The sequence below is a fragment of the Chinchilla lanigera genome, unplaced genomic scaffold (genome assembly GCF_000276665.1).
Source record: "Chinchilla lanigera isolate Chin_1 unplaced genomic scaffold, ChiLan1.0 scaffold00005, whole genome shotgun sequence".
NCBI classification, from domain to species: Eukaryota; Metazoa; Chordata; class Mammalia; order Rodentia; family Chinchillidae; genus Chinchilla; species Chinchilla lanigera.
The window spans coordinates 37344499-37359703 of NW_004955406.1; the positions used below are offsets into that span (position 1 = coordinate 37344499).

At 53.1% G+C, this 15205-nt stretch overlaps 1 protein-coding gene across 5 annotated transcripts in view; it reads left to right on the forward strand.

The window, feature by feature from the left end:
* Igfn1 (immunoglobulin-like and fibronectin type III domain containing 1) overlaps positions 1 to 15205 on the forward strand; it is a 30759-nt gene that overhangs the window by 11563 nt on the left and 3991 nt on the right. For 3 of the 5 annotated variants that reach the window (XM_005375163.1, XM_013522126.1, XM_013522134.1), the window contains 11 exons: positions 413 to 685; positions 1588 to 6150; positions 6639 to 6763; positions 7433 to 7574; positions 7868 to 8167; positions 8725 to 9024; positions 9547 to 9720; positions 10500 to 10628; positions 11993 to 12295; positions 13192 to 13280; positions 14740 to 14935. In XM_005375163.1, coding sequence (XP_005375220.1) covers positions 413 to 685; positions 1588 to 6150; positions 6639 to 6763; positions 7433 to 7574; positions 7868 to 8167; positions 8725 to 9024; positions 9547 to 9720; positions 10500 to 10628; positions 11993 to 12295; positions 13192 to 13280; positions 14740 to 14935 — 6594 coding nt within the window. The remainder of the gene's footprint in view (positions 1 to 412; positions 686 to 1587; positions 6151 to 6638; positions 6764 to 7432; positions 7575 to 7867; positions 8168 to 8724; positions 9025 to 9546; positions 9721 to 10499; positions 10629 to 11992; positions 12296 to 13191; positions 13281 to 14739; positions 14936 to 15205) is intronic. The other 2 variants (XM_013522143.1, XM_013522139.1) reach the window with 2 other exon arrangements.

A 15205-nucleotide genomic window follows, 5' to 3' on the forward strand; every position in this document is an offset into this window, starting at 1 on the left:
GATAGATCATAAGGAACACGGCTGGATCAAGGTTGACAAAAGACAAGGCAGTGGCCTATGAAAATACCGAAATCAATGTGGGCAAAGGAATTAGCCAAACCTGGGTGAGAGTTCTGCACTGGCCCTTGGTATACACTGGTTTCCTTCGTGTACCCTCCTTGTTCCTAGATCGAACTCTTGAGTTTAGAGTTATGGAATTCTAGAGCTGAAAATGGCCATGGTGACCACAACCTCACTATAACTCTTCACTCTGTGGCTAATACCCCATATGAGAGAGTGACCCACCCAAGGTAGCTCGGGCAGTCTGTGGCCAAGCTGGTCTGAATCCAAGATTTCTGAACTCCCAATCCCACTGCATGAGTCTGCACTGTCATGGTGCCAAACTGACAACCTCATTTCTGCTTCCTTGCAGCTGTTCCCCCCAGAGTTGTAGTCCCCCTGGCCGAAACCCACTGTGAGGAGCAGGGAGATGCAATATTTGAATGTACTCTCTCCAAACCCTGCCCCAAAGCTACGTGGTTTTTCCAGCACCAGCCACTCCGGCTCAGTGACAAATATGAAGCAATTGTGTCACCTGATGGGCTCACTCATCGGCTGCTGGTGAGGGGGGCCCGCCTCTCAGACAGGGGCCTCTATTCTCTGAGCACAGGGCTCCATGCCTCCAGTGCTTGGCTGGTGGTTGAAGGTAAGCGGTCACACCCCTGTCTGACCCCAGCTCCCCATGTAAGCCCTCAGGGCTGACACAGTGGGGTTTCCCTGTGATCAGTCCTTTGCTTTTGAATACATCCTTACTCAGAGAGATCCGGGAGGGCGCCTGAGCTCCAGACTTGATCCAGTTCAGTGCAGTCTGTCATGGCCATCTAGACCTTCCCAGATACATCTGGTCCACTGGGCCTCTTGGAGCTACTCTGGGGACACAGTTCCAAATGGCCCTAGGGTTCTGGAAGAGCTTGAGACCAAAGAGCACTTCTGAACCTCCTGGGGATTTGGATCTGAGTTTAATATGATCCCAGGAAACTATAAGTGTAAGGCTGGCAGTAGGGCAAGTAGATCTTTTAAAAACTATGCAACTGCATATGGCAGTTTGGTAAGCAAATGACTTGGCTTATGTAGTTATATGTCAAGATACTCAAGAATCAGCTAGGTATTGTGGCACACACCTGTAATCCCAGCTGCCCTGAAGGCTGAGAGAGAGGGATCTTAAATTGGAGGCCAGCCTGGACAACTTAGTGAGACCTTGTTTCAAAATTGAAGAAAGGGCTAAGGATGGAGCTCAGTGATAGAACATCCTCCGGGTTCAATTCCTAGTATTGCAAAAAACAAACCAAAAAATACCCAGCAAAACTCATGAACCATGTAGCAGGTAGAGTGGGATTGGGGGAAGTGGTGATGGGATTTATCCATCAGTCCATTGGAACATCCTGGCTTCCTTCCTGGGGTCAGCTTGCTTCTCTACTGGGAAAACTGTGGGTCAGGTAAAGCAGTCCGGTCAGGTAGGTGCCTTGGCCTGATTTAATGGGGTTTTGATCTTTTTTCTTGTCTGTCTATGGGGGCATTGACCTCCACGTAAATAACACCTCATCGAAGCTGGGAAGGAGAAAGGCCTTCAGACCACAAGTGCTGACCGCCAGCTGCAGACACAAGGAGCTAAGGCCTCAGATGCAGAAGACTCCAAGGGCGTCAGTGGCAAGGGAGGGAAAGCCAGAGAGAAGGGCCCCATGGGGGGCTCCATCAAGGGGACTGGGCTGGCTTCTGGGCTTCAGCTCACTGTGGGCCCAGACCTCGGTGGCCCTGGCAGGCATGGCTCCTCCTTGATGGGGGGTGAAGAGGAAGCCCACTCAGCCTGGGCCCCTGGGAAGGAGAAAAAGGATTTTCTAGAAGCAGAGGGAGACAGAGCCATTCTATCAGGACGAAATCAGCCCCACCCAGAAGGAGACTGGAATGGGAGCCTCCTAGGGAGGTCTCATCTGCAGGGAGAAGGCTTGGGATTCATGGAAAGAGAACATCAAGGCAGTGACAGAGAAGGGGACAGAAACTGGGAGACAGAAGGACGCTGGGAGGCTGGGTACAGTCACCCTCAAGGTGGAGGACTGAGGAACGGCAGGGAAGGAAGGGATCCCAGAGAGGACAACGGCAGCCGACTGGATAGACATGGCCAGGAGCAACTCTGGGATGCTCAGCTGCGACCTGGGACAGGGAAGAGGGCTCTGTGGGAATCCCAGTTTGATCCTGAGAGATGTTGGTCAGAAGAAGAGGGGATGGAAAGCATTCTACAAGGGGATCCCCTGGCTGAGATGGAGGGAAGAGATGGCCTGAGCAGGGAAATGGGGAGGGGAGCAGCAGGGGAAGTGTGTGCTAGAGGCCCTGGCTTAGAGGAAGCTGGAGACAGCAGTGGGGTAGTAGGTCCTGGTACCCTGGAGTTTCCCAGAGGAGGAGGTTCCAGCTCCAAGGCAGGCATGGGCCCTGAGTCCTGGGGCTCTCAGGGAGGTGGAGATGCTGGTGATGGGGAAGCCCCAGGGTACTGGGGGACAGGAGAGTATTCAGGACAGACACTTAGAGACAAGTACCTCCAAGAACCCTCACTATCCAGAAGTGGGAAGTTCATTCCAAGGGGCAGGAGTCCTGAAATCAAAGCTGAGGACTCACTGCAGGGGGTAGATGACCTAGGGTCTGGAAAGACTATAGTTAGGGGAAGAGGCTATAAAACTGGCCCTGGGGGCCCAGGAGATCCCAGCGACTGGAAAGGTGATGTACAAGAACTCCAGGGAAAGAATGGCCAGTTCACAGCTGGGGCCTTAAGTAGGAGAGAGGATGTATCCAGAAGCCTTCAGTTTCCCCAGAGCTGGACATCAGGGCAGAAGGGAGCAGGCGAGCCTGGCAGGATGGAGTCTGAGAGCCCAGGTCCTCAGGATGATACATGGTCGCATCTCAGAAAGACCAGGACCCACCTTGAGCCTGGAATTCTGGGGCCCAGTGGAGGGGAAGGGGGTGATGCCCAAGCAGCTGAGTTGATGCAGTCTGATCAGGAGGGAGATGCCAGAAGTCCCAGGTTGATTAGGGCTCCAGGTGAGGGTACTCAAGGATCTGGAGGGACACTAGGAGACACAAAAGGATTAAGGGAGCCAGAGGCAGTAGGGCCCAGACCAGATTTCTGGAATGGGTCAGGAAGCATTAGAGAAGGACCCAGAGGAGAGATGGGCTACAAAGATGGTTTAGAAGGTCCAGGTCGAGTGGAATCTAGGTATGGGGACAGCTCAGAGTATTCTAGGGGAATAGGCCCTAGAAATGGAGTTGCTTACAGTGATGGCACAGGGGTTCCACGAGAAATGGGATCTGGTCATGATGCTGGGTATAGAGTTGCCTCTGGGTTACCTGTTGGAACAGAGTCTGAGGAAGGAGATGCTTACAGGCATGGATCAAAGATGCCTGGAGGAATGTGGCCTGAAAACCAAGATCACCATGGTCCTGCAGGAAGGGGGCCTGGGAGAGCTGCCAGTCTCAGGAATGGTTCAAGGGGCTCCAGTGGGGTGTCCATAGGTGAAGCCTGCAGTTGGGATCCATCCAGAGGCCAGGAGCAAACAGGCCCTGAAGGAGGGCACCATTTTGATGGTGGTTTATGGGGTCCTGGGACAGTGGGGTCTGTGGATGGAGGTAGTCTCAAGGCCTTTGGAACAGCAGATGCTGTTGGGGAGGGATATGTGGAAGCAGAAGGGGATTCTGCAAGAATAAAGCCTTGGGGTCAGAGTGCAGATTCTGGGGGCTTCAGAGCCACAGGAGCTCTGGGGACATTTGGAGAAGGTGGCTATGAAGATAGCATAGGGGGTTCAACAGCCACAGAGCCAGGGTCTCTGAGAGCAGGAGGCAAAGATGGTGATGGAGATGGGACAAGGTTCCTTGGTGCCAGGGCCTCTGGAGCTAGAACTGGGTATCGGGACAATAGCCGGCACCTGGAAGCATCAGCTCCTCATGCTGGGGCTGCTTCTGAGAGCCAGTGGGCTGAGGGGTCTGGCAGTATGCTGGGTTATGGGAGTGGATCTGAAATTCCAGAGCCTCAGGGAACTGGGGAGAGAAGAGCTTATAGAGAAGGGTCACAAGGGCTTGGGCCTGGGAAAACAGGGTCAAGGGGTGGGGCAAGCTGTAGAGACGGCTCAGGACACCTCAGAGGAATGGGACCTGCAGATGATACAGGTTATAGGAATGGTACTGGGGGCTCTGGAGAAATGGCGTCGGGAGGAGAGGCAGGTTATAGAAATGTTTTAGGGGGTTCTGGGAAGATTCCATTAGGAAGTGAGACAGCTTTTAAGGATGGTTTTGGGGAACCTGGGGAAACAGGCGTGGGAAATGAAGTCGGTTATAGAGGAAGCTCTGGAGGATCTGGGGAAATGGAGCCAGAGGGTGAGATGTGCTACGGAGGTGGTTCTGGGAGGTTTGGAGTATCAGGATCACTGGCCAGAATGGGACATGAAGCCAAGGAACGTGGGTCAGGACCTGAAAGTGGTACAAGCTCCAAGGATGGTCCAGAGAGAAGCAGAGGAAAGGGACTCACCAATAGGACAGGTCCTGGAGTGGGCTCTGGGATGGCTGGAATGCCTCATAAGGTTGGCACAGCACACATGGACAGCCCCAAGTGCCCAGGGGTGTTGGGGACACAGGAAGGGCCACAGATGCTTTCAGATGGATTGAGTTCCAAAAACAGTGTTGGGGGCTATGAAACCTCAGGAATCTCTGATTCCTTGGGGACTCTTGGTTCCATGGGAAAATCGGGTGTCAGGCAGAGGTCTAGCGGCACAGAGGACTCAGGTGTCCTGGGTAAGGGGAATTCCACTGAGTTGAAGGATGGCCTCACCCCTAAACCTGGGGAATTAGGACCCCAGGGAACCTGGAATGGCTTAGATGTTTCCCCTGGTAGAAGAGTCTCTAAAGATGATCCTGGGAGGAGTTCCCAGTGGAGAGGAGGTCCCAGTGGGGAGGGTGGATCTGCTGACGAAGCAGGGAGGATGGGAGCTTCCAGGTTTCTTGATGATAGGGGGGCAGTGAAGGAGGAGACCTGGGCAGGTACTGCTGCTCTGGAATCTGGACACAAACAGGACTTTTGGAAAGCAGGCTCAGGGACAGTATACAAGGCTAGATTTGCAGACCAGGGGGCAGTTTCTCCTCAGGGAGGTGCAGACTCAGTGTCGGGAGGCAGAGGGTTGGGGGCAGGTTCTGAGAGCTCATCAGGGACAGGACAGAGTGTGGACAGCAGTTCTGTGCCTCAGGGAAGAGGCAAGTCAGCTTTAGGGCCAGCCGATGAGCAAGCAGGGAGCCATGTGTGGGCCCCAGGCTGGGAAGACCAGGGGTGTGGCCAAGGCAGCATGGGTGCTGGGAACCAAACCTCAAGCTCCAGGGCTTCCAGTTCTCTCCAAGAGAAAGATGCCAGTACCAGTAGAACGCATGAGGGGCTAGGGGGTTCTAGAGGCACAGGACTTGTGCCAGGCCAAGAGGCTGCTGATAAATATCCAGGTCCATGGTCCCGGGAGTGTAGAGGTTCAGGTTCCAGGAGGCGGAGGTCTAGCGGCACAGAGGACTTAGGTGTCCTGGGTAAGGGGAATTCCACTGAGTTGAAGGATGGCCTCACCCCTAAACCTGGGGAATTAGGACCCCAGGGAACCTGGAATGGCTTAGATGTTTCCTCTGGTAGAAGAGTCTCTAAAGGTGGATTGGGAGGGATCCAGGGCCTTGGCTATCAGCCAGGGGAAAAGGGGCCATTCGGGGAGCAGGGGTCCCTAAAAGGCAAGAATGGCATGGCCCAAGGTCCCGAGGGCCTAAAGGAGTATGAGAAGCAGGAGGCAGAAGAGTTTGCTAGGTCAGGCCAAAGGTCTGGTCCCCGCAGGAGCAGGTGTCAGGCAGTGTCAGGGGCTGAGGTCGGACCAGCAAAGAGGAGCGCAGAGGAGGCCAGAGGCGTGAGACCGCAGTTTGGCAGTGAAGATGAAGGGTACCTGGGGGAGACTTGGAGTGAAGACGGGAGCTGGGGATCCCCCAGGCATCCTGACAGCAGGAGAGGTGCCAAAGAGGGCAAGTCGGATGTCTGTGATGAGGGGCGGGATGCCACCCAGAGCCCCAGATCCAGATACAAGGCCAGCACTGGCAGTTTCTCCACGGAAGCCCAAGGTAGGTCTTCCCAGCTGGGCTGCTTCCATGGGGTGGAGCCAAGGGGAGCTCCCTGGCTGCTGGGGTGCTTGGGTCAGTCCCAATTCCACCTCCAGCCCTGGGAGTTTGTCCCTACCAGTTGCCCATTTTCAACCTCTTGCAGGTTCAGGAAGCAGCCTCTTCCTCCTTTGCATGCAGGATCCAGACTGCATGAGGCTCAGAGGTCTCCCAATTACCTGGTCTTGAAACTCTATGTCCAAAGTACCAGAATTGTTGCCTTAACTCTGTGTGGGTGACACAGACCTCCCATCTGTGTGACTTGGGGGCTTCTTCATTCACCTTACACCCCCAGGTCTCCTGCATCAGTCGTGGTCCTGCTTAGAAAAATGGGAAGCTTGGCTTTGCTGGCATTGGTTGAGCCCAGTTGGCAGGACCATTGTGGCCTCCAGGGTTCAGTGCAGGCCATGGCCTGGGAGGCTGGCCCTTGAGGACTTTCTGTGTCTATCCAGGATCCACAGGCCACTTCTCTCAAGGACTGGCTGACATGGAGGTGCAACAGGGTGAGGCCGCCACACTATCCTGCACCCTCACCAGGGACCTGGGACCCGGTGCCTGGTTTAAGGATGGAGTCAAGGTACTTCCCCCTCACATCTTCCCTGTACCAACCAATGTGGGGTGGGGGTGTGGTAATAGCAGTAAAGCAAAAAGAAGTAGATGGTAGAGGCTTCACAAGAAAAACTTTACTCTTCATTTTATTAAGGTATGCATTTGAAGGGAAGTTTAAATAGCCAGCAGTTTAACGTGTTTGAAAAAAAAGATTTTTAAATGAATGCTTATCCTATTACCTCCTCCTTTGACCCATCTCTTATTCTTCTACCATCTAAAATGCCTGTACCATACCCACCTCTGCTGAATTCCACCAATTTTTCAAGGCCTTGTACAAATCAGGCAGGCTGGTTGGCACTATTATAGCAGTTATGTCAGGAGGATACACAACATAGTAGTTCAGAGCACTGTCCATGTAATCAGCGTGATCTGGGTCCAGATCCAGTTCTACCACCATCACTTAGCTAGCCTTGCATAAGGTCCTCATCTATAAGATGGAACTAAAGTAGTACCTACCACATAAGGTTGTTGTGGTAGTTAAATGAGGTACTAGGCACACACAGTGTCAACACCACCAGCATCTCTTGCATGCAACTGTGAGGATTCCAGCAACTGCACCAGCAGAGGACTTAGTTAGCTGCTAGAGGAGCAGGGTAGGGGTGGGAATGACCATCTCCACTGTGGTCTTTTTCTCCAGCTCACTGCCCAGGATGGCATCATCTTAGAGCAAGACGGGCTTGTGCACAGACTCCAGATTGCCCACGTGCAGAGGGCTCAGGCTGGAAAGTACACATTTGTAGCAGGCAACCAGCAAAGTGAGGCTACCCTGGCCGTCCACGGTGAGGAGGTCCTGCCCTGCATTATCCGACAATCTCTGCACTAGCTGATATACTCCGTTCCAAAGCCCCTGATGTGTAGCGATCTTACCTCGTTCCTTATCAGAAAGTCCTTGATGAGGTCTAACCTTGGTCCCTCTAGCAATAAAGCCATTTTCCTTGTTAGTCCTCAGGAGGTGGGGTAGGGAGTTCCTTACTCTGAGCTCAACCTTCCTTCTTCTGGCTCTTTCTGTACTCCCCAGGTCTTCTTTGCTTGGTCTTCTTTAACCCTGTTGCCCTGTTTTCTTTTTTCCTAGATCCCCCAACCATATCTCCAGATGTGACAGAGAAACTGAAGGAACCATTGGTGGTCAAGGCTGGGCAGCCAGTAACAATGAAGATCCCTTTCCAGAGTCGCCTCCCTGTTCAGGCTTTCTGGAGGAAGGATGGGGCTGAGGTGGTGGGCAGCAGCCGCAGGGGTGCCCAGGTGGCCCTGGGAGATGGCTACACACGGCTGTGCCTCCCTAGCACCACCAGGAAGGACAGTGGCCAGTACAGCGTGACACTGAGGAGTGAGGGAGGCTCTGCGCAGGCTGACGTCATACTGCAAGTCATAGGTGCCAGCCCCAGCTTCTCCCCAACCAAGCCCAAGAGTCCGCATGGTTCCAGGTCCTTCCTCCCAGCAGGGCTAGGTCTGACATCTGAGTGTGGCCTGTGCTAGCTTGACCTTCATTTGCATGCTGTTTGCATGCCACACTCACTCATCTTCTCTCCCCTCCCCAGACGGATAGGGAGAGGGAGTTAAGATAAACAAGGGCTGGACTCCAGCTTCTGTGAGCCCTAAGACACTGGCCCTAGGGAAGGTGTCAGGTGAAACAGTAGCCCTCAGCTCCAGTGGTGCCTTTGTCCAGAGGCCTAGGCAGATGCCTGTTCGAGTCACTGTACAGTGCGACTGGGCACAGACTTGGGTGTTCCATGGTCCATCGTTGGGTGTGTAGAAGGATGGAGAACAAGCGCAGCTGGCTGTGCCAGGAGCTGTCTGTATCTCTGGGTAACTTGGGAGGCACACCTCACTGCAGTCTTATCTGCTAATGGGCAGGGGTGGGGATCAGCAGCATTCTCCTCTAGCTTCTCTGACCTGCTTCTCCTCCTGATCCTCTTGTTGGGTCCCCAGACAAGCCTCAGGCTCCACAGGGCCCCCTGAAGGTGCAGGATTGCCACAAGGCTGGTGTCCACCTCTCCTGGAGACCCCCCAGGGAAGATGGGGGCCGGACCGTGGAGCACTACATGGTGGAAAGGCGACAGGCTGGCAGAAGCACTTGGCTGAATGTCGGCAAGTCACCCCCAGAGAGCACTACCTTCATGGACGCCGGTGTGGAGCAGGGCAGAAAGTACACCTACCGTGTGAGGGCCGTGACCTCAGAGGGGCCCGGGGAGGCCCTGGAGTCTGAGGAGGTGCTGGTGGCTCCTGAGGGTGAGAGAAAAGGCTGGGGCTCGGGTTGAGGTTGGGGGGACACTCTCAGCCCCCCACTGTGCCCAGAAGACAGGCAGGGCTGCCCTGGGGGCTGAGGGTCATCAGCTTGTGCCTGGGGATCTTGAAGACTCCTACTTCAGATTTATTAGGGATGCGGTAGCCAGTCAGGATCTGAGATTTATGGAGTCTTGGCAATGGTCACAAAACATCCACTCTCAGGACACTGCTGAAGGTCAGCAACTTTGTCTGTCAGGCATCCCTAGCCTAGAGCCTTCTATCAGGGCACTTGAGCCTGAGGGACTTCAGGACTGGCTCTAGAATAGGTGGTCAAAATTATTTCTCTGTCCCATCATTCCTACCCCTACAGAGCTGGAACGGTGCCCCAGACCAGCTGCCTCAACCCTGATAAACCCTAGCAAAGGGCAGTGTGTCACCCTGACCCTATGCCTTCTACCCAGAACCTCCCCATGGGTTGGTACCTTTTCTCAGCCTCTGACTGACCAGCACCTTCTCTATTGCCAGCTCTCCCAGGGCCCCCCTCTGCCCCAACCATTTTGTCAGCTTCTAGCCAGGGCATCACTATAACATGGACAGCACCTCGGGGCCATGGCAGTGCCCAGGTTCTGAGTTACCTGATTGAGAAGTGCAAGAAGGGGAGCAACACCTGGACAGCTGTGAATAAACAGCTCATGCCTGGTAAGCAGACCTATCCTGTGGGTGTTCCCTGTGGTCCTGGCTCCAAGTTGCCTTAGTGCCTTAAACTCCTTCCTGGTGCCAAGATCCCTTGGTATTATCAGGCCAGATTGTCACAGTGGATCTCATCTGGGGTGGTTTTGTTCCCATAGAGGGTGTGTTTGTCAGTTGCCTGCTGCTGGGACAAAATACCTGACATATGCAACTTTAAAGGAAGAAAGCTTTATTTTGGCTCATAGCTTCAAAGGTTCAGTCCATGGTCAGCTGGTTCCAAGGCAGAAACAACATGGTAGAAGGGCATGGTGGGAGAAAGCTGCTCACTTTATGGAGTCAGGAAACAGAGAGGGTATAAGAGATCCAGAGAGAAGGGGCTAAGTACAGGATGCACCTTTCAAAAGTACAATGTTGTGACCTACATCCTCTGAGTCCCACTCAACTATGAACTCAGCAATGGATTGATCCCTCAGTACAAGCCCTCAATATGTGAGTCTTTGGGGGACACTTTATATTTAAACCGTGATAGGACATTTGGCAGTGTTTTGAGCCAATTTTGCTTGTCACAAGTGAAAGGGGAATAGATGCTCTCAGGATCAAGTGAGAAAAGGCCAGGGATGCTGCTAAACACCCTACATTCATTTTTTAAAAAAGAATAATCTGGTACAGGAAGGAAGGATGTGCTAGGCCCCTGAGCTTGGATTTCCCCTGAACTCAGAGGCACCAAGTTACCTCTCCATTACCTGCCCTACTCAGGGTGGGATTGATAAGAGATGGGATCTTCACAGAGAGGAGATACACTGTGGCAGATGTGCGGCAGGGCTGTCAATATCAGTTCCGGGTCACGGCTGTTGCTCCCTCAGGCCCTGGAGAGCCTGGGCCCCCATCGGATGCTGTCTTTGCCCGGGACCCCATGAGTAAGTAGGGCACAAACCGAGGATGGTGATGGGGTGGGTGGTGAGGATGGGATAACTCTGAAACCAGGTTGGATAGGACAGAAGGTCACAGGTCAGGGGCAGTCCTGAAGGAAATGCTTAGGAGAGCTGGAGGATAAAGGTGGAGCAGCTGCTGGGTAAGACATATCTTAGAGGCTCCAAATCAAAATTTAACAGGTCCAGAGGCCAGCTGGTGGGGATTAGAAGACTTTCCCCTAAGATTATGTCACTCTGGGCCTCTGAGCAGGTCAGCCCCAAGTGGCACTTGTCCCAGTCTTATAACTATTCACTCACTCCAGTGGGGGGTATCACCCTTGTAGGATAGATTCTCAATCCAGTGAATGTTGTTCATCACCCACTAGCTGGCCCACATCATGCAAGGAACTCAGTACACCAAGCCTGTTCTCTGCTCTTGAGAAACTGACAGTTTAGAGCAGCATTTCCCTATCAGTGGTCTCAGAACATCAGAGAGGTGCCAAGTAAACATTCTCAGGACAACAGACAGCATAGAGGGCTGGGCATGGTGGTGCATGCCTGCAATTCCAGCACCCAAGAGGCTGAGCCAGAAGGATTGAGAGTTTGAGGCTAGCTCGGGTTACATATCAAGACCTTGTCTCAAAAGACCAAGCCAGACAAAACAGATTTAAAGTTGAGGAGTGCTGCTCTAGACCTGCAGTTTTCAAACATCATTGCATATTTAGAGGAGCTCCTATACCAATGCCGATACCTTGGCTACATCCAGATTCACTGAATCAAAAACTCTGCAGCTGGTGTTTGGGTACCAGGATTTTTAAGTTCCCCAGATGAGTCCAAACTGCAGCTGGGCTTCAGAACTGGAGCTCCAGGCTGCTGTGCAATTTCCAAAGCCCTTTCCCACTCATCACACTGTGTCTTTTGCTTGTTGCAAAACCCCTATGGGTATGTAGGATGCTACTGTCCGGACTGTACAGATGAAGGACTAGAACTCTTCACTGAGTGCCCCAGAGGCAGTCCCACTGAGAGTTTACAGTTCAGAACAAAAAAACAGAATTCTAGTCTTCAAGGACAAAGGAGTCTGAGAGGTCATCACCTAAAATACCAGTTTTCAAGAATTACAAAGGATACTTAGGGGAAGCGGGTGAGCAAGTTGGTGAAAGAGTGGAATGAGGTGGCGGAGGCTTCCTGGAGGAGGTGGCCTGGGATCAGTGTGTGCATAGCTGAGGTGAAGTACTGGCTAGAAGAGTTTGAGTCCAAGTAGGTGCTTCAGGAACTGCTAAGTGAGAGGAAGTCTGCCTCCTGCGGGAAGACGGACGAATGGCCTCCCTTTGGCCAGTGCCATTGCTAACATTCTTCTGGTGCTTGGCCAGGACCTCCAGGGCCCGTGCGGGATCTCCAGGTCACAGACACATCAAACACCAGCATCTCCCTGAGCTGGGTGGGGCCGGACCCTCAGGACGGAGACGACGCCCAAGGGTACCTGGTGGAGCTGTGTGGCTCAGACAGTCTCCAGTGGAGCCCATGCCATGGAGGCACGGTGTCAGGCACCACCTTCACAGCAAAGGGGCTACGGCCTCAAGAGGGCTATTTTGTGCGGGTAACAGCAGTCAACGATGGGGGCTGCAGCCAGCCCACTGCCCTGGACACATTAGTGCATGCCACGCCTCTCACTGGTGAGTGTGCCCTCTCCTCCCCACTGCAAGTGCTGTGGCTTTCTGAAAGGGCCCCTGACTGACCACCATGCACTTGCTGTGTCGGGACCCCCTTTCCCAGGTTAACAAAGTAAGCATCACCCTCGTGCTGGGTGCTGGACTAAGAAGGCCCTTTGAAGAAATGTGTTCTCATTACAGTCCACATTACATGTGTTCTCATTACAGTCCTACAAGTTAATGTTTGTGGTTCCCAGTTTACAGAGAAGGAAACTGAGGTCTAAGGTACTTTGCCCACAGTCCCACTGCAGGTATGAGGCAGAGCCAGGATTTAAAACAGGCGACTTCAAGGCACTAGTGCTGCTCTGCTTGGTCAGTACTTGTCCCAGGTAGAACATGCCGCCGCTCTCATCATCACAAGGTGGACGCCTTTCCCTTTGGGCCTTAATTGCTAGAAGCCACTGAACTGTCCTTGACCCAAGCTGACACTATCATTCCAAATGATCTAGCTATCACTGTGACAACAAAGAGATAAATACAGTGGGAAAATACACAGTGCCCAGAGTCGAGAATCTCAGAATATCCCCCTGGAGGCTCTGCCCCTAACCTAACAGCATGTGTCCCCAGGCAAGTCAGGCACTTCCTGTCTCTGTCTGGTAATGATCTCATCTGCAGAACGGAAGAGCTGAGCTGTTGGTCACCTTCCTCCTTGTTCTAGCCCAAGCCCAGCCTCTGCTCCTGTCCGTCTCCTGCCAGCATGACCCCCAGCTCCTCACCCAACCCGTGTGATCTCAGTAGCAGTCATACTGGCCCAGCTCCCCTTCCCTCTGCCCTGTTGGTGACCTGGGACTGAGGCCCGACTTCTGGCTGGGCGGGAGTGGGGAGGATGGGCGGTTGACGAGCCATCTTGTGTGTTGCAGTCTCCCCTAAGTTCCTCATGGACTCTAGCAGGAAGGACTCGCTGACAGTCAGAGCTGGGGACACCCTTCGTGTGCCTGTTTCCTTTGAAGTGAGTGGACCTAGAAGTTCATGGGGGAGGGACCCCACAGTGGCCAAGAGTAGCCTGTGGTTCTCTTTTCTTCCTTGTTCTTTTTTGGGGCCGACAGGCCAGATATAAGGAAGAAAGGAGGAGTGTCCTCCTGGAAGGCACAGCGGGCGCCAGGCCCTTGGGCTTCCGTTTGGCTCCCCGTGCTTAGTACACATCACCTTCTAGTGGTAGCTCCCGATACTGCGCCTCCCAACGGCGACTTTCACTTTTTCTCACCTGTCTTAGCGAATTGGCGGCCTGCAATGTGGATAATGCCCTTTGACTACAGAATGTATTTTTGTGCAAGTGCATCACCTGCATTTGACTCAGGATAATCTTCATGCACCTCCTGACTATGGAGAGCCTAAGGGTAGTGTTGTGGTTAAAAGGATAGACTGCCCAGACCCTAACTCTGATGGCTTCACTCACTGGCTGTCTCATTTTGGACAAGTATCTTAACCTCTGTGTTTCAACTTCCTCATCTCTCAAATGGGGATAATAATGGCAATTTATCTCAAAGAGTTGTTCTGAGAATTCAAGGACTTGACTCACAGGAAGCACATAAGCAGAGCCTGATGTATGGCAAGCACTCAATATATGTTACTTTACTGTTGTTATTATTATTAAAATCATTATCATCATTTGTGTGGGAAACACACAGCTGGTCCAGCCAGATTCAAACCCACATCTGTCTACTCTGAATTTCATGATCTCAACTGCTAGACCACAGGACAATGATAGTGATGACAAAACCAACCCTCATTGAATGTTTTCTGTGTCCTAGGCCCTGTTCTCCATATTTTCCATGTATTGTTAGTTCCTTAGGTCTTCAGAACACTCTCATGTAGTAAGTTACTGTGAGCACCTGAACTGTGCCCAATGTTGAGGGCTCCCCAGGCAGTTGGCAGTGTAGTCATCAAGCAGCTGGCCTGGCATTTTTCCAACCCACTTAGGGTCACCACAGTTCCAGGCCAGGCTACCTCGTCTCCCTCCTGCTCCCTCTCATTACTGCAGGATTTCCAAGTCACCCCCAAGCTCATCTGGGGACCCTCCTCACTCCTGTCCAGCACCACATCCCACATCCCCACCTGGCCCAAGTAAACAGGCCCAATTACATCTCCTGCTCAGTATCTTACAGCAGCGTGTCCTTGCTCACAGAACAAACCCAGACATCTATCTGTAAGGGTGTAGTGTTGAGGGTGCATGATAGTTCGGTCCAGCCTCCCCATCGGGCTTCTGGTCCTTTCCCACCAACCCCTATACTTCACCACCACCTCGTCACCAGCCTGCTCCAGAACAGGCACTTGCCCACCTCCAGGTCTGCACTCAGACATTTTGCTCCTACAGCATGCTCTCACTGCGTCTCCTTCAGCCCCAGCTTCAACGCAGTCACTTCCACAAAATTTCCCGGTCTCAACTTCTCCCTCCTCTCCCTTCCCAGGCTGCCCCCATGCCTGAGGTGACCTGGCTGAAAGATGGCCTGCCCTTGCCCAAAAGAAGCGTGACCACCACCAAGGATGGCGTCACCCAGCTTCTGATTCCTGTGGCCAGCCTCGCAGACAGCGGCCGCTATGCGGTGGTGCTGAGGGACCTTCAAGGAAAGGAGTACACCTACAGTTTCCTCGTCAGGGTGGCAGGTGAGGCAGGAGTAGCTCTGGGCTCTGGACCGCAGACACTTGCTGAGCATGGAGGTTGGGCACAGGCCTCAGCCAAGCCACCAGGCCTGAGCATCCAGGTGACCCAACAACCACCTTTCCTCCAACCTTGAAGATGGAGAGGAGGACGGGGCTGCTAGAGCACTTGCTGGGTGTGTTTGAGGCCCTGGGTTTGATTCCAGTACAAAAAAGAAAGAAATGAAGAAAGGGGGAAAGAAGGAAGGGGGGAAGAGGGAAGAAAGAAAAGGGAAA